The 26534-nt window shown below is 42.8% G+C and overlaps 1 protein-coding gene across 1 annotated transcript; it reads right to left on the bottom strand.

Annotated features, from left to right (window-relative positions):
• Positions 1-46: 46 nt before the first annotated feature.
• SRPX2 (sushi repeat containing protein X-linked 2) lies at positions 47-25043 on the bottom strand. The gene is made up of 11 exons (XM_030305483.2): positions 24736-25043; positions 22843-23065; positions 18232-18312; positions 9208-9399; positions 6691-6867; positions 6262-6388; positions 5989-6110; positions 4709-4888; positions 4238-4371; positions 2208-2329; positions 47-1115 (listed from the first exon to the last, which is right to left on the bottom strand). The coding sequence occupies exons 2-11, from the start codon at positions 23012-23014 to the stop codon at positions 935-937; spliced, it is 1488 nt and encodes a 495-aa protein (XP_030161343.1). The 5' UTR covers positions 23015-23065; positions 24736-25043; the 3' UTR covers positions 47-934.
• Positions 25044-26534: the final 1491 nt, after the last annotated feature.

Raw genomic sequence — 26534 nt, 5'->3', positions numbered from 1 at the left:
CATGACCTGAGCCAAAATCAAAAGTCATATGCTTAACCGACTGAGCCATCCAGGTGCCCCTGTGCTCATCTCTTAAAAGCGATAAGCTAAATAAGTTAATACATGAGGCTGACTCTCTCTCTCTCTCTTTTTTTTTTTTTCTCCATTACTTAGTTTTACAGAGGCTTGGAGTGGTGGTTTTGAGGTTCTCTAGATCATGAGCTGGGGGCTTCCCTGAAGAAGGGACAGCACTGGTACCTTCTGCTATGACACTGGAGGCTCAGTAAAAAGAGATTGTTGCCCATGATCCAGCTGGAAGGGCCAGGGCAAAAGATTCTGCTCTGGCCTGATTTTTCTTCCCAAGCTGCCTCCCATTGCAGCATTTTCCTTATTCTTAGATGAAGCAATGGTTAATGTGACATTTGTAACCCAAGTCCTAAAAGGGGAAATGACAAGTTCCAGAATGTTTTGAAGCTCCCACCACCTCCAATGATACAGTTAGCCTATAGGGAAAATCCAGCTACACTTGCTTAAGTGTCCTGGTTGTTGTGATGGTGCTGCCCTCTGCTGTCACCTCAGGGTAGAGGAACCATTTAAAACACAGCCGTTTAGTGAATGAATTGAGAATTTACTTATCTGGAAGACTTTGGAGCGCTGTGCAGAGGCCCAGTTAGGGAAAGAAGACTTTCACCCCAAGCCCGTTGCCCAGGGCCTGACATCAGTCCCTGCCTAGCTTCTTATGCTCCTCAAGTGCTACTGAAAGCAGAAATTTGCTTGGGGAAACTATTACACAGCCCTAAAAAGGGACCTGGGAATGTCCCAGGATTGGTAAATCTCACCCACCTCGGAGTCCTGTCCTTAGAACTGTGGAAAACCATTTCTTCCTTTTATTAGGCCCCAAGTTTCAGCTAAGAGAGCTTTTTTCCCTTGACCTCAATTATGCCCTGGCTGAAGTTCACTCGCATATATCCCTTTGCTCCCGTCGTTGGGTCAGCTCCTGGTTGCTCAGTAGGTAGTCATCAATGAATGTGAAGATTTCCTCGGGGGTGACAGGTTCCATGTAGCGTTCCCGGTCAATTCCCTGCTTGTCAATCAACACCATGTTGAAGTAGGAGGGAGTGAGGCGCTGAAATTGCCTAGAGAGAGGAGCCCAGGAGGTGTGAGACCTTGTCTGGGCTTCATCGCACCAGGTTCTACTACCCTCTGACCTTTCACAGCTCTGCCTATGGACTAATTCCTTCCCTCCCTTGTCCTCATCCCCTCTACTACCTATCTCAAGCCTCTTTGTTTTTCTCTGCCCAGACCCTACTCTTGCTGTCCCTATGCATCTAACTCTGCTAAGCCATGTCTTCTTCCCCTCAGATGGAGCAACTTTATTGACAGCAGGCTAGGCTTCCCTCATAGGCCCCCTTCCTTAAGCAGGGTTATCACAGGTAGCTATGCAGGCTGCACAGAATACCTCCAGGGAGTACAAGTCATATGCACTATGATGTAACTAGTGTTTTCTAGAGTTAGGCTGGGCATAACGTGCACAAGCATATATGGCAGTCCTGAGGTTGATTAATATTATTACCTGGTCAACTCTTCTATCTGCACCTGCAAGTTTGCGGTCTCTTTCCTCTGCGTGCTTCCCAGTTTCTCCCCTACCTGGGATTGAATCTTTCTGTCCTAGCTGAGACTGAGCCCTAAAGGCAGGTATTGTTTATGAACAGAGAGCAATGATGACTTTATTGGCACTGAGTGTATGTGGAAGCATTGGAGGGGTGGTAATGGATAATGAGAAAAGTCAACTTCTACCACCTGCCACCCACTCTTTGTCCAGGGGCAGAGGGGTATGATTCAGATTTTAGTGCCTACAGATGCCTTTTGTTCCTTTGTAGACTGAAGACATATGAGGCCATGAGGCAACAGAATCAGAGGCTTCTCTGAGTCATATTTGAGTCTGTATCTCAGTCCTGGCTGTGCTTCAGAGTCACCTGAGGTACCTAATAAAAGCATAGTCCTGAGGTGGTTTGGGGTGGAGCCTGGTGATCTGTCTTTTATGCTCTCCCTCCACCCATTTGATTTTGATGTTCTACCACTCTCTAGTTTTACCTAATGTATCCCAAGTGTTCAAACATAAGGCATGCCTCAAGATAGTGTCTGCTGATTTCCCCCCAACCCTCTTGTTGCCAGTGACCTGCCTAGGGTTGCTGCCCACCCCTTCCCTGTGGCCTCTGAGCCTGGACCTGAGCTCCTCGATTATGTTGGCTGACAGCTGTTGCTCTCGGATGCGCCCCACCTCCTGAGGTGTCTGCCCCACCAGTTCAATGATGGTCACGTGGCGCAGGTCCAGTCCACAGGTGGATTGCTGGGAGGGAAGAGAAGGTTTTATGGAATAGGCTCTCAGACTCAAACCTGAGGCTACTTAGCTGATTCCTCCTAGGACCAGGCAGTATGGGAAAGGAAGGGCTTCTCCCCCAACCATCATACCATAGCATTTAACAACCTCTTTCATCTGTCATTCCTGAAGCATTTGCCCTAATAGTGTTTCTTTTATTCTAATGAAATGAACCAAACCTGTCACACCACGGGGAGTAGAAAAGTGAAATGTAATTGATAAATTGCAGGAACATAATCTCTCCTTGTTTGGTATTGCATTGGCTTTAAACTACATAGGTTCTTAACAGATGGCTATGGTGATATGATTATAATGGCTATCATTTATTGAACATACATACCTAATGCTTTGTAGGAATAAGTTGATCCTTACAACACCCCTAACAAGGTAGGTGGTATCATTCTTATTCTGTAGAAGAGAAAGTAATTTGCCCAAATTTGCATGACAATGAGATGCTGAGCCAAACTGAAGGCTGATGCTGCCTACCCTTGTACATGCTCCTTACCACTAGGCAACATGGCCATGGCCTTTCCCTCAGTCTCCAAGATTTCTCCAAAGTAGTGCCAGTGCTCTTTTCATTGCCCTTTGTTGCCTTCCTCACACTGGGCAGGACACCCCTGTAACCCCACCCTGCCTCTTCGTCCTACTTTGTCCTGCAGGATCGCCTCTTAGCCAGTTATGGGGAGTGAGGTTTAAAACAACATTGAACACTCCCTGGTGCCTGACCCCTTATTTAATCTGTGGGCTAATCCTCTAGTCCTGACCCTCAGAATCACTGTCCTTACTGACTGTTCCTGTTCTTGCTTTCTGTTCAAGCCAAAGTATTGCCTTTGCTCCTCCCCCTAGCCCCCATTTTCTTTGGATTGCTGGAGGAACAAGGTCCTTTTTGATCTAGACACCTAGGGTCATCCTTTTGATAGAGCTGCTGCCATCATGGGCCTCTGAATATTGACTTAGCAACTTCTAAGATTTAACCTTTAGAAATCCCCCGATTTAACCTTTAGAAATCTTCCTAAATAGCATTTTCCCTTACCTGGCTATCCAGTCTCTTGCAGCATCTCAGAGCCATTTCTCTTAGTCCTGTCAGTGCACCCTGCATTCTCTTCAAGAACCTTTTTATAAGACCCAGTGGGTATATGTGTTGTGTCTTATCAACTCCCCCCTCTTCCACAAGTGGATTCAGCCAGATAACTCTTAGTATGTTAAAAATTGTCATGCAACTATCTCATTTTATTTTGTAATATCACAACACGTTTCCTTCTCTTTTGCTACTATAGTGGTGAAGAGCACAGATCCTGGAGTTAGACTGCCTGAGTTCAATCCCAGCATGACTACTTACTATCTAGTAATCGTGGGCAAATCCTTTAACCTCTCTACGCCTCACTTTCCTCATCTATGTAATGGGGATAGTAATCGTACTTACCTTATAAAAGTTGTTGTGAGAATTAAATGAATAGGTGTAAAGCATGCGCTTATATACCTAGTACTTAATAGCACTTATTATCTAAGTGTTAGTGCTATTACTCCTTGAAAACATAAACACAATTAATTCTCAACATTTACATTTGCTCACACCCGTTTTACCAGTCTCTCCAGAGTGCTTTGCCATGCTCCCTTGCCATCTTTCACCATGCCCCCTGCAAGCCACACCCACTATTCCTGTGCCCTCACTGCCTTTTCAGTAAAAACAGCACTTTTTAAAATGTGCTAAATTTGTCTACAGAAAAACTGATCAAATGTTCCCCACAAAAAGTTTGAGGAAGTGGGGTTTGTGCTGCAGAAAAAGCAACTCTTTGATTTGAAAGAGGTAAGGCAGTAATGGAGTGGGGTTAGGGGGTATGTAAAAGAGCTAAGCCCTCATTAGGGGGTGGGTCTCACCTGCAGCATAGAGATCTGCATTTTATAATATCTGTTGGAGGGGTCAGGAGCTGAGATGATAAGGAGCCGCTGTTTCTCAAAGAACTGATCCAGAAGGCCAGCAGCTGAGTTGACATTGACATTAATCTTCATAGCTAGGGCAAAAGCATATGGTCAGTCGGAGTATGGCTTTTTTGTTACTTGTAATGCAGATAACAACACTGTGAGTTTCAGTCTTTCAAGTTAACCCTTTTTGGGTGTTTCTGCCTTTCCTTGGGGGAAATCCTGAAGGAACATTTGGACAGTTTGAATCCTTCTTGGGTAAGAGTATTGTACGGGGGAACATTAGCCCTTAACATAAACACAGGTCAGAAACCCCCATTCCCACATCATACATCTTGCAATTGGACCATTGTGGCATACATAAGGAAAGATACTGAAAAGTAGCCCTGATCAATATGTCCACTTTCCCTATCCCCTTGTTTCACTCACGAGCACAGATGGGTGGTGATCCTGACCACTGGCGGCTAGACTGGCAGACCCGGGAGGGGGTTCCTTGGCGTTCATAACCTCCATCACAGTGGTATTCACAGGTGGCACCATAGTTGTCCCCTGCTGAGGTGCAGGTGAGGTAGCCATGCTGTGGTGGTTTGAGAGTTGGGCAGCGTCTCACTGTCAGGGAGAATTTCAAATTAGGGGCTATGGTATCTCTTTTAGGGAAAACGTGTTAAGAGGGTGCCATGCTGTGTTTTCTAGACCAGGAGACCTAGGGTGATGAGAATGAATGCTTTCTCTGTGTTTGCAGTGGCCAAGAGTGGAGCCAGATTTTTCCTCTTAAGGAATTCAATCTGAAATGCAGACAAAGGTGTTCATAAAATCTGGAAGTGCAGGGAGTATACATATTGTCATAAAAAAAGCTATCAATCTGTAAAAAAATATGTTTGTTTTCAGATGTTGTGGATGCCCTGTGCAAAGATGACTACCTTACAAAATTAATTTTAATATCAAAAATAAATTGGAGAAGACTTAAATATCCATTAGTGGTAGAGTGTTAAGAAAATCAAAATATATTCTTAGAAGTAGATTGTTATGTTGTCATTCAAAATATTTCTGAAGAATTTTTAAAGAGTATGAGAAAATTACTTGTGTTGTAATAAAAATGAAAAAGAGCGATCTAAGATTGGATATAAGTATGATGTCAACTATATATTTTTTTCAAAGTATATGTAGATAAAAGACTTGAAGGAAGATACCAAAAGATTAACAACGATTGCCTCTGGATGACTGGGAAATGGATTTTTTCCCTTTGTACATTTCTTTATTTCCAAAATGTTCAACAATGAGCATGAATTATCTTTATAATGGAAAAACCAAATCAACACAATACAACACAAAACAAAGAGGAAGAATCAGGCAGCCAACACTACCTATTTCAGCAGAAGTGAAAGACTGAGAATGAAAGCTGATTAGATTTGATAATTAGAAGACTAAGAAAAGAAACAAATTTTATACAGAGTATCTTCATGAATTTTATCTAGATTTAGGAGAGCGAGAAAGTCTTGCTGGGGAGTCAGGGTTTCTGAAATATGTATACACCTGTAATGCAGCTTCCTGAATGACCCTGTTTAAGTGAACTTGTTTTTTTTCCCTTTTCCAATATAAAAGAGGCATCTGCTTCAGGCCTACAGAGGAGAGGGTTCTGGTGGACATGTAAAGGGTCAGGATAGAGCAGGAATAATGAGCAATGTAGAAATGGAAGACTTCTTTCTGACCTTGTACTTTCACAATGAACTTGCAGCTGGCCCGATTATAGGCTCGATCGTAGGCAGTGTAACGAATCACATGCTCTCCTTCGGGAAAGTGAGAGCCAGGCTCAGGGCCCCGAACTGTCACCCTGCATGGTACAGAGTAAGAGAGCCAATGAGGAACGAGACTCTTAGAATTGGGGTTTGGGGCACATAATCACTGTGGCATCGGCCCGTGCAGTTCAGTGTGGGCAGAGCCTGAGAAACTGCTGGGAGGCATAAGGGGAATCCAATACTCACCTGGTGATAGTACCATCAGCAGAATCCTTCACCAATGGCGGGTCCCAATATACTCGGGCAGTCAGTTTCTCTGGCTCTGCCATCTTCTCACGTGAGTGGGGACAACGGATCTTGGGGGGATCTATGTCTGTCAAGGTCAGAAATCAAGTGCTGACTCATGGGCCCCATACCTTCCCTTGAGGTAACCCATAGAAGCAGCACTACACTACTGGGTAGATAAAAGATGCACACTCAGTTCAAGATACTCAGTGAAACTGGGGGAGGAAGCCCAGCTCCAGAGGGAAGTGATGACTTTGTTAAGCTTATGGCCAGGGTGCCACCCTCATTGTGAGCAGGAATGTTTTCTGTGGTGAGAATTCCACATCCTTTGTGGATACAATGCTGGGGTGGTTCTTTGTAGCAGGACAACAGGGAGTGACCACCATTTACCTACACATACAGGCTCGCCTCCACTCCATCGCCCATCTTCCATGCAGATTCGGCTGTGGTCACCTTCCAGGTGGTAGCCACTGGAACAGCTGTAGTCACAGCGGGAGTCGAGAAGCACCCCATTTGTGCAGGTGTAAGTGCCACTAGTGATGAATGGCAGTGCGTGGCATCTCACCTCTAAGAGAGAACCAAGTGGCAAGCTCAATGGCCTGTGGACTATCTGCAGGTGATGCCTCAGCATCTAGCACAGGAAGAACCATATCAGAGACATCAGAAAAAACAAACAGAAAACCTTACCCCAAACTGTCCTTATATTCCTGTGCCTAATTGCCTTTTAATTTTCATATTATAAAGCACAGCAGTGCCCTTGGAGGTGGGGGGAGTCTTAAAGAAGTAAATTACTTGTCCAAGTGCATGGACTTCAGAATCACACTCAAGTTTGGATCCCAGCTCCACTTCTTACTAGCTCTGTGACCTGAGCAAATTACTTCATCTCTCTGAGTCTCACTGTTTTCATCAGTAAAATGTGGATATTTCATAGGATTGTTGTGCAGATTAAAAGACATAATGCATATAAACCTCTGGACTCATTTAGGGCCTCAGCAGCTCCTTTCATATCTTGTTCCTAAGATCCTACATGCCCTTTAGCAAATTCAAAGCTTCCTTTCGAGTATAATTTTTGCGTTAACCACCTTACCCCTCAGCTGAGGCTCACTTTCATGTGGAAGCAGGCTTGTCTTATATCTGGGTGAGAATACAAGTCAGACCAGTGCCTGGACGTCCAGACTTGATGGTATTTGATTAAAGAGGCATCCATGGGCTTTAAACACCACAGGTGTTAGAAGTGGAGACTGCTTCCATGAATTGATTGTGACCCTGATTGTGAGCTTGCCAAAGTCTGGTTTGAGATGCCTGATACTCAAGAGAAGTAGGCAAGTTATACTTTTGGCTATCTAAGTTCTAGCCTTGCATATGTTCAATTATTGGAGCTTTGAATAAAGATTCTATATAAACTATGTTCACTTGGCTTCTTGGCTAAACCAGACTTGAAGAGGAGTGCCTTTTATGTTTTCTAATATCCTTTATTTAAAGACCTATAAAATAATGACTTCCTTGAAATCAGGGCCAAGAAAAAAGGGTTGTCTTTTCAGATGAATTTGTTTTCTTAGTATTATATGACTGAAAATGATCCAAGGTATTTGCCCTTTTATCTCTTATGAGGAAGAACAAAGACAGATTCAGTATTCAAACATTGTAATTAACCCATTTTAAGCACCTGGAAATATGTATCTCTCCATTCTTTTAACTGATTTTATGTTCATTTACAGACATATTATTTTATTTTATTTTTGTTTAATTTTTTAAAAATGTTTATTTTTGAGAGAGAGAGAGAGAGTACGAGCAGGGCAGGTGCAGAGAGAGAGAGAGAGTGAGAGAGAGAGAGAGAGAGAGACAGAATCCGAAGCAGGCTCCAGGCTCCGAGCTGTCAGCACAGAACCCAACCCGGGGCTCGAACTCATGGACCGGGAGATCATGTCCTGAGCAGAAGTCGGATGCTTAACCGACTGAGCCACCCAGGTGCCCCTAGACATATTATTTTAATTTTGTAATCCCAATTCAAATTCATTTTGGAAATGATGGCATCTAAGTCCTAAAGCAAATTACTTACAATCACCTAGAGGGGTGTGCTGGCTTCTTTCTTTGTGGCTATCAAGCTTCCCCTTTCCTCCACAGCATCTTCTCTGACCAATCCCATCTGTCTCTAGATGCTCGCTATGTGTCCACTCACACAGCATTCATGTGCACACATTTGTGTTTCTATCCCATTAGTCTTATAAGCAGCTTGGGGGTAATTGAGGAATTGAGTGAGCTCATGAAGAGACCAATTCAGCGCCCCCTCCCCTCCAACATGGGTGCCCTACAAATGGCATTCAGTGATGGACATATGGACAGGCAAAGCTCAGCTACTAAAAGTGGGTAGGCTGTAGAGCTTGAATAAGAGGCAGGGATTTGGGAGCTGCGGGGGACATGATTTAGAATGTGTGTATTAGTATTCCCACATTCTAGTTTTAGGGATTCTTCTGGACTTTCAGAAGAAAATGAAGAACAACAGATGTCTTGTGCCTTCACTGCCAAGGCCCTCTATGCCAGGAAATATAGCAGTTGGCCATGACTGGGAAAGAGAATGAGACCACACACATCCTTGAGAACTCGAGAGAAAAGCCCAGGTTTGCATTAGGCCCCACACCCAAACTTTATATGCATTCCTGGGCCTGCTGAGCCAGAAGGACTTGTTGTTACATAAATGCCCACATTGCTTGGGCAATAACCACAGGAAGGTAAAATGAGCTAGAATGTTAGGATGTGGATAGGTCCTGCAGGACACCTGTGGAAAATCCTCAATTTACACTTGACAGAGGGCATAGTAACACCTCTGGACATATACCCTCAAGTGGTTGACTGGCTGGCTGGCCTCTCTCACATACACTTGTCAGTATATGCACACACACCACTTACGCCTGCAGTAGGCAGTTCCAGACCAACGGCGGTTTGGCAGACATTGCACCGACCTTCGTCCGATCAGTCGAAAGCCCCGATCGCAGGAGAGCTCACAACGAGTACCCAGGGTGCTGTGATAATTTCCTCCCCTCGGTGAGTAGCACGTGGCTTCTCCATCCTGGATATTTAATGTATAACACCATCGGGGGACTGTAGCAATAGAAGAAAAGTAAGCTAGCGGTACAGTAATCAAGACAGTGTAGTATTGGTGAAAGGATAGCACATAGATCAGTGGATCAGAATAGAGAGCCCATAAATCGACCCATACAAGTAAGTCTGTCAAAATGATTTTTGACAAGGGCACCAAGGCAATTCAATGGAGGAAAGCTTTTGAACTAAAAAGTTCAAAACTTTTGAACAAATGGTGCTGGAGTAATCAAACTTCCATAGGCAAATGAAACAAAACAAAACAAAACAAAACTTCTGCCTAAGTGTCATAACTTATACAAAAATTAACTTAAAATGGATCATGGACTTAAATGTAAAAAATTAAATTATAGGGGTGCCTGGGTGGCTCAGTCAGTTAATCATCTGTCTTTGACTAAGGTCATGATCCCACAGTTCGTGAGTTCAAGCCCCATATCGGGCTCTGTGGTGACAGCTCAGAGCCTGGAGCCTGCCTTGGATTCTGTCCCCCCCCCCCCCGCCCTTCCCTGGTTCATTCTCTCTCTCTCTCTCTTTCTCTCTCTCTGTCAAAAATCACTAAACATTAAAAAATAAAATAAAATTATAATACTTTTAGATAAAAAAAAAACAGGAGAAAATCTCTGGGATCTAGAACTAGGCAAAGAGGTCTTAGACATGACACCAAAAGCTCAATTCATAAAAGAAAAAAAAATCACAAAATTTAACCTTGTCAAAATTTAAAAAGTTTGTTCTGTGAAAAACACTGTAATAGACAAGACAAATCACAAACTGGGAGAAAATATTTGCAAACCACATATCTGACAAAGGAGTAGTATTTCAAATATATAAAGAACTCTCAAAACTCAACAGTAGAAAAGGAAAGAATCCTGTTAGAACATGGGCAAAAGACACCAACAAACATGTCACTGAAAAGGATATACGGATAGCAAATTAAGTACATGAAAAGATGTTCAGCATCATTAGAAATCATTAGTCATTAAAGAAATGCAAATTAAAACCACAGCGAGATACCATTATACACCCATTAGGTTGTCTAAACTTAAAAAAAAAACCCACCTGGTAATATCAAGTGTTGGTGAGGATGGAGAGAAATTGGGACTCTCACACATTGCAGGGTGAAATACAAAATGATACTGCCATTTTGGAAAATATTTTGGTAGTTTCTTATAAAGGTAAACACACACTTGCTGTGCAACTCTGCAGTTCCACTTTACGTATTTACCCAAGTGAACAGAAAACCTGTGTTCATACAAAACACTGTATGCAAATGTTTAAAGTATCTCAATTCACAATTACCAAAATGTGGAAACAGCTCAAACGTCCTGTGGGTGAATGGTTACACTTACTGTGGTTTATCCATACAGAAGAAGGGAGCACCGACAACATGCAACAACATGGATGGATCTCCGATGCAGTTTGTGACCTGGAAGAAGGCAGACTCACAAGTCTGCATACTGTAGGAGTCCATTTATATGACATTCTGAATTAGGCAAAAATACAGGGACAGATGAATGGTTGCCAGAGTTCAGGAGTAAAGGTTGGGGATAATTTTAAAGGGGAAGCCCTAGGCAAATTTTTGAGGTGATGGAACTGTGGTGGTGGTTACCTGACTATGTGCATTTGTCAAAACTCATAGAACTGTACACCAAAAGAGTGAATTTTATAGTATGTGAATTTATTTTTTAAATTTTGCAATGTTTGTTTATTTTTGAGATCGAGAGACAGAGTGTGAGTGGGGGAGGGGCAGAGAGAGGGAGATACAGAATCCTAAGCAGGCTCCAGGCTCTGAGCTGTCAGCACAGAGCCCCATGCAGGGCTCGACCTCAAGAACCACCAGATCATGACCTGAGCTAAAGTCAGACGCTTAACCTACAAAGCCACCCAGGAACCCCACAAATTTATTTTTTAAGTTTATTTTATTTTATTTTTTGAAAGAGAGAGAGAAAGAGAGAGAGAGAGAGAGAGAGAGAGAGAATAGGTGGGGGAGGGGCAGAAAGAAAGGGAGAGAGAGAGAATCCCAAGCAAGCCCGGCACTGTCAGTGCAGAACCCGATACAGGGCTTGAACTCACCAACCGTGAGATCATGACGTGAGTCGAAGTCAGATGCTTAACTGACTGAGCCACCCAGGTGCCCCTACAGCATGCAAATTTAAAATGACTTAAAAAAAATTAACACAAAGATATAAGCTAGAGAGGGGAAGGGATTGTGATAACCAAAGAAGGCTGCTTAGGAATAAAAGTCAGACCCCAGTTCAGTACTGAGCACAAAAGGTAATAGAGCCATTAAATTATAAAGACATTAGAAAGGTGCCTCATTGGCTACACAAAACAAATGACTCTTCAGTGGCTTCAGATTTTAAAGGAGCACATATAAACAAGCAAAGGTCCACATGCCCAAGGATGCATACATAGGATGACCCAGAACTGTTAGCCTGGGGTTGGAAAGGCTAAAGCCCCATAAAAGCTGATTCAGCTCCCAAATCCTAAAAGCCAAAAAAGGGAGGGCTTAAAAAAAAAAAAAACACATCAGGAGCTAAAGGAACAAAGAAAGGCTAGGAACCTCTGCCTGAGGGCAGCTGGAGAATGAAGACAGATGATAGTGGGAAAACTATCCTTTAAGCAACAATATGCTTGTGGCTTCCCTTGTTAGTTTTGAGCCTGCATCTGTGATACACGACTGCCATCTGGGGACAACAGCTCCAAATTACAGAAAGTCTCTGAAGCACTATAGTTGCAGAGCTGTTGATTATATGTCACAACACAATGACTTTACATGGGAGGCTGGGACCCCAACAAGCACTCCCATTCTATTGCTCACCCATATTCTGTCAAGGAAAATACACATCAGATTGGAATGAATGGAACAAACAAGCATAGCACAGGGAAATATAAAGTTCAGGATAAATGCTGAGACAGTAGGAGAGGGCCTAGTTATTGCAAATAAGGTCAAATTTGCTGGCCCTGAGGAATCGTGGCACAAAGCAAACACATTGGAAGGCTCGTAAAAAGCAAAAACACTATTCTAATTTTCTTTTTTCCCCAGCTTTATTAAGGTACAATCGATAAATAAAACTGTATATATTTAAGGTGTACAACGTGATGTTTTAATATACATATACATTGTGAAATGATTACTGAAATCAAGTTAATTCATACAACCATAATTTCACACAGTTACCATTTTTTTTTTGTAGTAACCACACTTACGATGTAGTCTCCTAGCAAATTTCAAGTATGTAACACAGTATTATCAACTATGGTCACTATGTTTTATATTAGATCCCCAGAAGGAAGAAGGCAGCCTCTGGGAACTACAGCCTGATGAGGCTGACAGCACTGATAGCAAAGGGTTCTAGAATATTTAAACATAGGCTAATGAGGAGTTAGAAAAAGAAGCAGTTATCTCCAGGTGCCCTCAAGAACAATTCCAGAATGATCTCATTTCCTTTTTGGTCACCAGACTGGTCCTTTATGGTCACCAGACTGGTAGAGCAAGGTAAATGGTGGATACACTATATGGAAGTGAGGCATGTGGCAATACCTTTCAGGCCATTGATGTGGATTAGGTGAAGACATACAGGAGAGGTGACAGTACAGTTGTGGAGATTTAGAACTGGTTGAACGACTGTACCTAAAGAATGCTGATGGGAAACTGAAACTAAGAATGTGGCAAAATATTGCTTGGCAAACTGTCTAGTAGGAAATGTGTTAGTCATTTTCTTTTCTTTCCTTTTCTTTTTTAAATTTGAGATAGAGCATGAGAAGGGGAGAGGGCAGAGAGAGAGAGAGAGAGAGAGAGAGAATCTTAAGCAGTCTCCATGTTCAGCATGGAGCCTGATTCGGGGCTCGATCCCACAACCCTGCGATCATGAACTGAACCAAAATCAAGAGTTGGACACTCAACTGACTGAGCCGCCCAGTTGCCCCTAAAGCCCATATTTTTTCTGATCACAATATCTGCCACTGCAGTATATTAGGCTGCCATTTTGAAGCATAAATTTACATTCTTAAATAGGTAATATAGCCACATGATTCAAGACACAAAAAGTATAAAAAGTTACACAGGAAAAAGTCTCCCTCCAACCCCTGCTCCCTTATCTACCCCCATTTAGTACCCCCATAAAGAACCACTGTTAACTGTTTTTTAAGCATATAAAGCAAATCTTGCTATAGATTCTTTTTACCTCCTCCTTTTAACACATAGAGTAATATATTATGCCCATTGTTCTCACCAATGCTTTAAAAAATAAACACCATGTGTTTTAGAGATCTTTCCATATTACTACATAGCAAGCATGCAATTTATTTAAATGAAATAACATTTATAAAATGCATAGCACAATGATTGGCACACAATATGTGTTTGTCCAGGGTGAAATTGCTGGAAGGTAGAGGGGCTGGGACTTGTAACTCAGACCCGTGGTCTCTTCTCTGTGCAGCTATCCACCTATCTTTTTTAGGGATTATAAGAAAACAAAGTGCTGGCAACAGAGTTGAAATGGCCTTGTCTGTGATTATTTTCAGATAACCCAGGCAGAGTTACCAGTTAGCTCAGGGCTGAAGCAATATGCTGGGAAAGCAGTGCCCCCAGAGGACTTAAGGCATACCTCAGAGAAGGGCTTCTGACTCCAAGCCAGGAGTCAGGTTAAGGGAATGAAATAACGTTCAAGATTAGTGAAAATGGTACCAAACTACATGGTCAGTTTGCTCTAAAATAATGATCTGGTTTTTACCAGTTATGTCTTTTAATCTTTTTTCTTTTAATGACAGATTACATTTCTTAAAAATTTTTGATGTTTATTTATGAAAGAGGGAGAGAAAGCATGAGCAGGGGAGGCACAGAGAGAGAGGGGGAAAGAGGATCCAAAGTGGGCTCTATGCTGACAGCAGAGAGCCCAAGAGCCCAATATGGGGCTCAAACCCACCAACTGTGAGATCATGACCTAAGCCAAAGTCAGACGCTTAAACCCACTGAACCACCCAGACACCCCACGAAAGGTTACATTTTTGATGAAAGAGATGGAATGACCATGGCTTTGGAGTCAGACTGAGGGACCTGGTTTTAAATTCCTGTTCTGCCACCTCTGAGCTCTGCAACTCTCTAAATTTACCTTCTCTGAGCTAAGTTTCCTGATCTGTAAAATGGGGATAATAGACCAATTTCATGAGGATGTTCTGAGAATCATCTGAAATTGCATGTGTAAAATATATCTATCCCTGGGAATGATATTCCCTAAATCAGTGCCTGGGTTTGAGCCACCAGCTCATTTGGTGTCAAGAAACAACACGCTACTGCCATCTGGAGACACCATCCCCAAATTACAGAAAATCTCAAGCACTACAATTGCAGAGCTGGTGTGAAAACACAAAAAGACCTTACAGGGGAGGCTCGGATCTCAGGTTGTACTTTCCCAACCACCCACTCCCCACTCAACACTGATAACCCCACTCAATTAGTTTTGTGTCCGGAGACCAAATTCCTAAACAGAGCCATGACACACATGACCCCAAGGCCAAAGGCCACCATGTGGCTGACATTTTTCTAAGGGGCTTTATGACATTTAAAAATAACCAATGAGTCAGGTTAATATTAATCAGAGGGCTGCTGGACCCCCCTGAAACCACTTTTCTGCATCTGTTACTTTTTCCTATCCACTTCTTCCATTTACAGTTTTCTGCAATCTGGGTTCTGCTCCCAGGATGTCAATGACCCAGTAAACGTTTCTTGAGCACTACTTTTGACATAGTTCTGTGGGGGTATCACACATGGCTCCTTCTGTTAAACAGGTAACTATTTTGTTGAGGGCAATAAGAAGTAAACCAAAGGGGCAATACCTAATGAATGCCAAATGAGCGGTCCAGATAATAAAAGTTTATTTCAGAAGAGGGACATAGTAGATACTCAATAAATATTTATTGAATAAATGGAAGGGAATGAGGGAATGAATGAGGAAAAGCTCAGTGTGCACTAAAGCAGTCAGGGAACAGAGTAGAATTCTACTAATCTGGCTGAAGCATAGATTTCATGTGGGGATAAGGGGTAATGAGTTGTTAGCCTGGGCAGCTGAACTGAGGCCAAATTCTGTTCGAAATGGTCACATTGGGCTACTAGGTTTGGGGAAAGGAGAAGCATGAATCAAAGAATCCAGTTAGGGGGGCAACTGTCATTATCCATGTGTGAGGTAATAAAAGTTTTGATCCCATGGAGTAATAGAGAAATGACAGTTCTCGGTGAATGGCTGGTGAGAGGTGATGAAGAAACGAGGCTATTAAAAATGCCATTGATGGAGAAAGAGGAGCACTCTTGCACTGTCAGTGTGAATGCAAACTGGTGTAGCCACTCTGGAAAACAGTATGAAGGTTCCTCAAAAGTCCAAAATAGAACTACCCTGTAATCCAGCAATTGCACTACTAAGTATTTACCCAAAGTATACAAAAATACTGATATGAAGATACACATATTAAACACTGATTTGAAGATACACATATTAAACACTGATTTGAAGATACACATATTAAACACTGATTTGAAGATACACAGTCTTTCTCTGACTTATCTCACTTAGCATAGTACACTCTAGCTCCATCCATGTCATTCCAAATGGCAAGATTTCATTCTTTCTTATGGCTAATATCCCATTGTGTATATGTGTGTGTGTGTGTGTGTGTATATATATATATATATATATATATATATATATATATACCACATCTTATTTATCCATTCATCAGTTGATGGACATTTGGGCTCTTTCCATGATTTGGCTATTGTTGATAATGCTGTTATAAACATACTGAAATGCCATGGAGCCCAAGTGGTGGTAAGAAGAGAGGGGCTTTCACATTGCTGCTGAGAGACTAGAGAGATTGAAGTTCAAGAAAGGGCCATATGATTGATGCATTGGGAGAGAATTGTGATCTTCAGGGAATGTTGTTTCAGCATGTAGATTTGTGGGTGAATGGGAAATAGACTGTAGGGAGTTTAGGAGTTAGTGGGTGCTTAGGCAGAGAGGCAGTGGGTGTGGACTCTTTGGCAGCAAGAAGATAGAAGGTAGGTAGAAAGAAGCATAGAGAAACACAAAATCTGATCATTTCTCTATTGAAATTATTCTCTCAAAAGTCACCATTTACCTTCTTCTTGCCAAGTATAATGTTTGCAATACCCTCAATTTTTCTCTGCAATATTTGACACAGATTTCTCATTCTTCCTCCTTCCCAAAACTCTCTTCTTATGTGGCTTCTGTGACATGATATATAGTACCCTGATCTCCTTCTACATGGCTTATTTCTGTCCCTTTTTCCTTTGCTGGATTCTCTTCTTCTACTCACATCTGTATATGGTTTCTTTTTTTTTTTAATTTATTTTTATTAAAAATTTTTTAACATTTATTTTTATTTTTGAGAGAGAGACAGAACATGAGCAGGAGAGGGATAGCAAGAGAGGAAGACACAGAATCTGAAGCAGGCTCCAGGCTCTGAGCTGTCAGCACAGATCCCGATGCAGGGCTTGAACTCACTAAATGTGAGTCAGATGCTTAACCGACTGAGCCACCCAGGCTCCCCATAGGGTTGATCCTTGCTCTCTATTTCTTTTCCATACCCTCAATCATCTTTAATAAACATTACTGTAGCTGATTAGTGGAGAGTCTCCCTGACCCAGGCTCTACCTTTCCTGACCCCCTACTTCTGTAGACAATAACAAGGGTGATATGGTGAAATTATCATTACCATGCCATCCCTTGTGGGAAGACATATGATGGCTCCTTATAACTCCTAGCACAACAGCTAAACTCCTCTACATGCCTTGTAAAGCATAGAAACAAAGAATCTTAGAAATGGAAGAGATACTAGATATCGCCTGGTCTAACTTCCTTTCTGTATTTTTAAAAATGTTTACTTAATTTTGAGAGAGAGAGAGAGAGATGAGGACACAGAATCCAAAGCAGGCTCCAGGCTCTGAGCTGTCAGCACAGAGGTTGACACAGAGCTGACAGCACAGAGGTGGAACTGTGAGATCATGACCTGAGCCAAAGTCAGAGCAGACCTGCCCAAATGACTGAGCTACCCAGGTGCCTCTCTAACTTCCTTTCTAATGCAGGAGTCCCTATTCGGCATTCTTCACAGAGAGTCCTCCTGCCTTGCCTAAGAATGGTCCCTAGATTATGGAGCCTTTCCTAATTTTGTCTTACTCTTTATATTCAACTTTATTTTTCTTCTACTCCCTCCACATCCCATCTCCTCCAATCAGGCTGGTTTCTTCTTAGATCCTTCCTCTAACAGCTTTGTTCTTGCCTCTATATCTGTGGCCAAATGCTTTGCTAAACACCCTTGCCTCCCTTCTCCAGTTCTCAAAATCCACCCATCACTCAAGGCCTAATATATGTCATCTTTCATGATCCCTGCCCTGACTTCTTTTTATTTAACTCCTATTGCATTTACTGCTACCCCACAGATACACACTAACTTGCTCTGCATGTGTTAATTTTATTCCCCTCTCACCCATTCCCACCCCCAGCAGACTGTAAGCTCCTTGAGGGGGACAAAACCCTATCTTAGATTTTGTATCATCCACAGGCCTACCCTGCATGGGATTAGGTGTACAGCAGGTATTCAGTCAATACTTAATGATTAATAATAGATGGGTAACCTTAGTACTAGACAGAAAAGGTCATACAGCAAGTCATGACCAAGTTCATGATTGGAAATCACAGCCCCTGATTCCCTGAGCTGCAGTTTTGGCACATATGAGCCAAGCTGGAGGAGGATGCTTCAGGGAAGATCTAGGCCTTAGGCCAGAAAAGACCCTTCCTGAGCCTGAGAAGCAGGGAGGCTTACCTCGGTAGTCTAGAGCTGGGGCCTGTGGGACCTCTTCAGCATATACTTCATTGTAGCTTTCATCTGGGTAGTAGCCTGAACCTGCAATGAAGAAGATAATACCAAGATGACATATTAATTTCTTAAGTGCTTCCCAACCTTTCCTCCTATCCAACCTGGTCCCTTCTTGAGGACATGGCACTCCATGGCTAGGGAGCCAGGTGGATATTTAGTGTGGAAAGTTCTACCTTGTAAAGCAGCAGAACTATTATACATAAATCTCAACATCTCAGGTGCATAGAAGGTGAGCTCATGATCATGGGTGGAGGTGGGGGTGACTTACTGGTAGCACAAGAAGCTTCCATTCAAAAGAAAAAAATGAACTTCTTGACTATCCATCAATCCCACCAATCTGGAATATAACTGACCCATTTCCTTGATGCAACATGCAAGGTTTTGATGAGATATGGATAACGACTAAGCTCTGAGGAAGGACTGTTGTCTCAGGTAGGAGTTAAAAATAGAGTCTGAGTAATGGCTTTGCCACTAGTGACAGGACTGCTCATGGTCCTCAGAGAGAAACAATTCCTCAGGCCCCCACTAGCCCACAGGGCACCACCCTTTTGCCACTTGGTTGCCATTGCTAGGGGTGGCATGCCAAGGCAGAGGGAGGGTTCAAAAGGAAGAAGAAATGAGCGTAGTTTCACGTCCTGAGCAGTTTGTCCTGGTTTGCAGGAAAAGGAAGGCAGAGTCCTTTGGGGAAATTTCCTGTTCCTCTAATCATCAGGAGCTTTAGCAGGGAGCTGCTGAGCTAGGAGAACATTCCCAATCCATTCCCATTCTGTTAAGTGGCCCAGTCCCTAGTGGAGGCAAATCTGTGGCTGTCTGGGAGACTAAACAGTGTATTCCACCAGACTGCGGGAAATCAGTCATGAATACAAACTAATTGGAATATAACTTAGTCCTTTCCGGAGTGAAGTTTCTGGAAGCTCTCTTTCCAGCCTCTCTGAGCCCTAATGTATGCACAGGAATAGAACAGCCAGCCATGCTGGAGTCAGAAAACAATTCCTCATTTCCAGGACACGGTGTGCTTTCAGGACAGGGCTGGGGTTTAGTGCTGGAGGCCTAGGGCCTGTGTAAACACTCAGACCACAAGCTTGTCTGCCTCCTCTCTGGGAAGAGGCACAGGCCCCCCCACACACACAACCCCAGCACTAAAGGGTGGAGCAAAGGGCTAGATGATGGAGCTCTTCCATTACCCACAAGCCCAGACTGGGGGTTGGGGGAGTGTTGGGAAACCATTCCATCTTAATGAACAAGGGAATGAATCAAATTGAAAGTTTGCCTTATGAAATCATGTCTTCATTGGTTTGCCCTCATTCCAGAGGAAAGAGTTCATTTTTCACTTTCCTTTTATTTTTTTCTGTTTTCCCAATTCAGTTATTTTCTTGGCTTTCCTTTAGTTCTCCTTAGGCGTCCTCTCCCTTGTTTTCTCTCTTCCCACATGGGAGGGTTCTTTGTGGGGCACGGAATTCTTGTCAGCTGTTTCAGTTTAGTATTAGCCTCAGAGCCTTATAGCTTCTGTAAACAGGAGGCCAGATGTGTGTGATTCCCTAAAGGATTAGTCCCAGCATGCCTGTTCCAGAGCTTGCTTGTGAAGAAATGCCCAGTAGGGTTAAAGCCCGTTTACCAGAAGAGCAAATAGGAGTGTCAGAAGCCTATGGCTGGAGAGCAATAATAACAACAGCGGCGGCAGCAGCAGCATGACTAACATCACTGAGCATATACTTGTCCTCTGTTCAGCCCATTACATATGTTATCTTCTTAAGTCACCCTAACATCTCAGTGAGGTAGACACTCTTATTGTTCTCTGATATACAAATGAAGAAACAGGCTCAAAGGAGTTAAGGGAGTAGCCCAATTTCTCCCACCTTGGAAGGAGAAGAATAGGTATTCCAGCCCAGGGTGCTTTGACCCCTTGATACCAAACTCAGATACACCACTAAAGATGGTAGTAGGAGAAAGTTTTGGACGATATCCAGCAGACATAAAAATCCAAAATGTTTCTTGCCATCCAGCTTTTTAACTCCGTGTGTGGGATAAAAGACCACAATGCAATTTCTATCATTCTAGAATTACAGGGGATGTGGGAAAGCAGAAGGGAAGACTCAGTCAGATAATTACAGTCTCCAGCAGGGTGCAGAGATAGTTTTGCCAAGTTTGCATTGTGATGGGAATGGGTTTAGGCCACCTTACCACTTTAAGCCTTTCTATGTCCCTCTCTTTGCCTGGGTTCAGGTATTTTATTTTGCAAATATTACGATACTGAGATGAGATATAAGAAAATAGAGGGACACTCTCCCCACATTGTTCTATCTGCTTGCCCCTTCTCAGCACTGAGGATGGGAGGTTTGTGCCACATTCCTCGGTTCTTTTACATCAATCAGTGGTCTGTTACTGGGTCCCTCCAAATTCCATAGTACAGTCAGACCCTCCAAGCACTGTCCTTCACAAAGGTATGGTTGGAAATGTAACTGATAGTTGAGAACTATTTTAAGATATACACTAATGCGTGGCTTATGGTAACAAATATGGTCTGACTTCCTGAACTGCACAGATATGTCAATCCACACTTTTTAACCCACTGTTTGATTTATTAATATTCTTAGCCCTTCCCAACATCTGCTGATTATTCCTGGATCCTTTTCCTGATTAGTCCTCAATCCACACTTGGTTGCTTTCCTTATGCCATTCCCATTTGAGGACAAAGCTATAGCCGTGAATAAACAATGCTGGATGCACGAGGAATGGTCAACAAATATTTGTTGAATGAATGAATGAACATATGAATAGAGCAAGCTCAGACAGCTGAGCTAGTGATGTAGGGTAGGATTATTAAAAATTTCTGAATTTCTCTCAGCATGTAGCCTTCCAAGAACAGAAGAAGGCAGAATGAAGGCTGTCAGAGACCTCACCAACTTGGGCTCCCCAGAAGGAGCCTGGTGATTCTTGTGGAAGTGAACAGTGGCACCCTTGAAAATGGCCCTTTGAAAGCTTCAAATGAGTCTAAGTTTTTTGTTTAAAAAAAAAAACTGGTCTCTCCTCAAGACTCCAATAGTTTGGGCTTCCACTCTAGAAAAGGTAAAGGCCCTTGCACTCCATGAGGTTTCTTTTTTTTTTAAGTTTATTTATTTTTGAGAGAGAGAGAGAGAGAGAGAGAGAGAGAGAGCAGTAGTGCGAGGGGCAGAGAGAGAGAGGGAGAGAGAATCTGAAGCAGGCTCTGCACCATCAGTGCAGAGCCCGATGTGAGGCTCGAACCCACAAACCATGGATCATGACCTGAGCCGAAGTCAGATGCTTAACCGACTGAGCCACAGAGGCATCCCCTCCATGAGGTTTCTTACAGGGGTTCGAAACTAGGCTTTGAGCCATCTAATTTCCACTCCTTAGTCCTCTGGTCTTTGGATGGATTTTGGTGTTATATACTTGAATTGGCTAGGGGGAGGTTGGGAATGACAGCTGCACATATTATCTTCTGGAGACTTGGGGTTCCTTTAACCCCAAACAGTGTGTACTCTGCCAAGGGCTTGACTTGAATTTCTTCTTCTCAATGTGAGCCCTTGTGCTTTACCCCCTACAAAGCCAGGTTAAGCCAAAGAGGAGAAGAAGTTTGCATATTTGTTTAAAAGCTTGATGCAGCTGTTCCAGACAAACAGAGCTACTGCCAAAGGCCTCCACCAGGAGCTAAGGGCATGTGGAAAATTTTAGCTCCAATGCCTGTGGCTGTGATGGAAGCAGTTTGTTATTTACTCATCTCTGTATATTTTCCTAACTCTATTGGTTGGGTCTAACTCTTTCTTTTACTCCTCCCAGCCCCCATGAAGGTAGACACTGCAGGCCGCAGATTATTCTTAGCACTTGGAATGCCAGATGGGCCCCATCAAAAACCTCTGTCTGCCACCTCATTATCCTTCCTTCATTTCTCTCCCTCCCTCTTTCCTTCTCCTCACTGAGTCTGTTCTCTTCAGCTCCCTATGTCTCCATAGGTAAAGGATGAAACATTTAGGAATCCAGAAATCTCCATCTCTTCTGAAGTAAAAAACAAGCCAGAAGAGACTGGGGAATTCCTGTTTAAGAGATTGTGAACTGTATTGTCATTAACATCTTTGGCAGAAAGGGGCTATAAAAATCTTATCCTATAAGTAAGGTCTAGGGGAAAGAGAGGGAGGGAGAGACTGAGACACACACACACACACACACACACACACACACCACACATACACACACACACACACACACACACACACACACACACCAGATGAGAGAGAGAAACAGAAAGAGAGAGAGAAAGGGAGGGAGAGATGAAGCTGAGTGCTGAGCAGGTGAGACAATGGCCTCAAAAGTCATATTGTCCAACCCTCTCATTTTTGTGCTGATGCAGCCTGTTTTCAAATATTTCTTATTTGCCTCAAAAGCCTCCCTTGGTAGCCTGTTGGAATGTTTAACCATCTTTGTTGGTGCAAATAGTTTTTCTTTATTCGTCTCTTATTGCAGTCTAACTCTCCCTTCTCTAATACTTAGTCTAGGTCTTGCCTTCCATGGAAATAATGGGCAACAGATCCTAAAACTTACCTGCATACCATGTTGCTGTCACTGCTGGAGTGAAGAAGAGCAGGATAGACAGAGCTCCTCTTTGGGTTAGTTGACCAGCCATCCTTAAAAGAAGTCGGGCTGAGGGGAGGTTAGGGAGACAAGAATAGAGATATGTGGCCAGAAGTACCAGGGAAAAGAAAATATCTTTCATAAATCAGCCATCAATGAACTTCCAAAAGTGAGAAGAAGCAGAAATGCGGATCTGTGAGGAAGAAGAGAAATTTTTAGATTATTGAATGCCTGTTATATTGTGTCCTCTGTAAGGACCTTCCACTTTATAGAATAGCAAGACTCTATTTGTTATTTCTGATCTCTTTTCCTCCCAGGAGGAGGATGACATAAAACAATCAATTCTCAATTGACCATGGTGAGATCAGATGCAAATGTTTCATTGTCCAAATTATAGACAGGGACATGGAGGAACCAAAATCAGGAAGGGGCCAACATAAAGTCATATAGAACCAAGAGGGAATCCTGTGATCTAAAAGCTGCCAGTTGATGGTTTCATCTGTTTAACTAGCATTTCCTAACCATTAATCTGGGAAAGCATTAGCATATATGGACTAAGAGCTTGAACTCTAGAGTTACACAGATCTGTATGTGTATCCAATTCTGTCCATATTAGCTATGGGGTCTTGGAAAACTTTCTTAACTTCCCTGAGCCTCAGTTTCCTCATCTATAAAATGGGAATCATAATAGTATCTACCTTATACAATAGATTATTGCCTGGCACATAGGGAAGCAATCAATATATATTAGATATTATTATACCCCACTTTGTATTAGACAGGACTACATGTTTCCTTTCTCTAGTCTCTCAGACATTAACTATGGTCTGGATCTTTTCTTAGCTTTGGGTTTTGAGACTTAGTGGTTTGGTAGTGGCTTTTGGCTTTTAAGTCTAGCCTAACCTTCTTGTTTTATTCTGCTGAGCTAGCAGGAAGTCTGTGACGTTGGGAAAAACCTATTGAGGGACATGAGGAGAGGGTGAGCAAGCTTCAATTGCCTTCTCACTTCCTGTCCTGTCTTCACAATGGAATGAGAGTTTTGAGGTTCCCAGTAGGCAAATAATTCATCCAAAACAGTATTAAAACTTGCTGCTTATTGGTATAAACTGGTCACTGAACTTTTCAGCAAGCACCCATTCACCCACATGATGTCAATGAAATGCCATGCTCAGGGGAGGAGTCAGTTCCAGAAATGGAGAAACAAAAGATGGCAGATTCTGGCCAGAGTCCCTAAGGGATGTGAAAAGTCCAAGAATGGCAAAAATTCATTTTCCACTTCAATTCAGATTTTGTCCAGACACTGGCAAGGAAGCAGAATAGAAAAAAAAAATTGAGAACAAGCAAGGGAGGCAAGGAAAGTGGAAAGATGTGGGAAGGAAGCTAGAAAAAGAAAATCTGTTAGGGCTGAAGGAAAGAGATAAAAGCATAAAGAGGGAACAAAAGGACAAGAAAGGGAGGATTCAAGAGAGATCCAGGAAAATGAACAGCTAAATAAACTAATCACTGACCCCTCTCACATATGCAGTCTCAATCCAGTTCCTTGGTCCTGGAACACAGGCTTTCCTTTTCAACCCACTACTCTGCATCTGTGACTGCTTCCCTGACTATCTCCTCCCTGATCGGAGACTGAAAACCTGACTCACTGGGAGTCAGCCACCCTCTGCTGCGGGTCAGGAAGGTAGTGGGAACCTGTATCTGCAGCCAGGTCATGGTTCAAATGGCAAGTAGCATATAATCCAGTTTCATAAAAGAACCCACCCCCCACTACAACCCATATTGCCCATGTCCTAGGTCTCATTACCTTTGATGATTGTGAAATGAGGTAGTGTAATGTAGAGGGGTTCAGCAGCAGATCTTACTTACCTGTTTTATATTTTTTTGTGCTCTCTTTCTCCTTCTCTTTCTCCTTCCTGTGTGCTCCTCTCATCAGTCGGAAAAACTTCTACTTTACCATTCCTAGAACGAGTGGCTCTTGGTCCGTCCGGGCCTCCGGGATTCTGTTAACACTGCCCAGATGTTAGGACATCCACATCTGCCAAAAGTTTCCTTAAAGCTGTATTATCCCCAAAGCTATAAGCTATTCCTCCCTCAGAGTAGGACTTTAGAGAGATGGGGGAGAAAGAACACAAGGATTAGAGGAACACAGTCCATCTGCCACAGAATAGAGGGAAAGTGTGAAAGGTGCTGGCCCAGAGCCCATGAGTATAGTAATAACTAACAGAGGCTGGCTAAAGGGCCTCCAGAGATGTGGTGTACTGAAGAACACTTCTTTTTATGACTCAACATGACATCAGGATTGAATTAAAAGGAATTTCACAAACTCCAAGGAGAGGGGAAGAGTGTAGCTGACTTTGACATTCCCTAGAGATTTCCACTGTAATTCTTGAGTACTTCCCAGCTCTTCAGTTGCCTTGCCATCCATATATACAAGGTCAAACACACTTTGAAACTATCTCACTGATGACCTAACTTCTATGGACTTTAGTTTCTGATAAGATTATGTTGTTTACAAAAAATATCATGCACTTTTTGCCTGAAGAATCAAGACTGATTCCTGTAATAAGAGTGCAGGGAAAGCATGCTTAGAGAGGCTTTAGGGGGAGCCTATTCAAGCACACCTAGATGATCTGTGCATGGCAAGATTATAGCCCTGACTAAGCTATTTACCAGTGACCTCTGATGGAGGGATATGCTTCACTTATCAACCTTTCTTTTTAGTATCTGGTAATGAGAGTATTCTAACATAGTGCACACCAGCTTCCCACATTCTTCCTCCTCTCAGAGTGGGCATTTCCATCCTTGAAAAATCAGTGATTGTAGAAGAACTTTTTTAGGTGCTGTAGAAAGGGTTTCTTCGCTGTGTATGCAAGCAAATTAGTAACCTCTTCTCAGTTATAAAGGGAAGAATTGTGCTTCTGATAATAAAATATTCAGTAGCAAGCCTGTTTCATTTCCAATCCACCAATCAGAAATATGTATTGACTGTCTTCTATGTGTTCACCAGTGTGACAGTGGTATAAAAAACTGAAGACAGGGGCATCTGGCGGCTCAGTCGGTTGAGCCTCTAACTTCGGCTCAGGTTATGATCTCATGGTTCGTGGGTTCAAGCTCCACGTCAGGTTCTGTGCTGACAGCTCAAAGCCTGGAGCCTGCTTTAGATTCTGTGTCTCCCTCTCTCTGTGCCCCTTCCCGACTTGTGCTCTCTCTCTCTCTCAAAAATAAATAAACATTAAAAAATTAAAAAAAAGAAGACAATCTTGGCCTCATTTATTCAATAAGTTTATCATGCTTCTACTATGTTAAGGATGGTAGACAGACAAAATCCCTGGCATCCTAATGCATAATTAATTCAACAGTTTTAATTGAGCATGTATTATATGCCACATACTGTTCTAGGTACTTGAGAAACATCAGTGAACAAAAGAGACAAAAAACCTTGCCCTGGGGCCCCTGGGTGGCTCAGTAGGTTAAGCGACTGACTCTTGATTTTGGCTCACGTTGTGATCTCAGAGTCCTCCCTCCCCCTCCACCTTCAGGCTCTGAGCTGACAGCCAGAACCTGCTTGGGATTCTCTCTCTTCCTCTCTCTCTGACCTTCCTCCCACTCACACACTTGCTCTCTCTCTTAAAATAAATAAACATTGAAAAAAATCCTTGCCGTCA

The sequence above is a fragment of the Lynx canadensis genome, chromosome X, assembly GCF_007474595.2.
Source record: "Lynx canadensis isolate LIC74 chromosome X, mLynCan4.pri.v2, whole genome shotgun sequence".
In the NCBI taxonomy this organism is placed as follows: domain Eukaryota; kingdom Metazoa; phylum Chordata; class Mammalia; order Carnivora; family Felidae; genus Lynx; species Lynx canadensis.
This window is presented reverse-complemented; position numbering and strand designations above follow the sequence as displayed.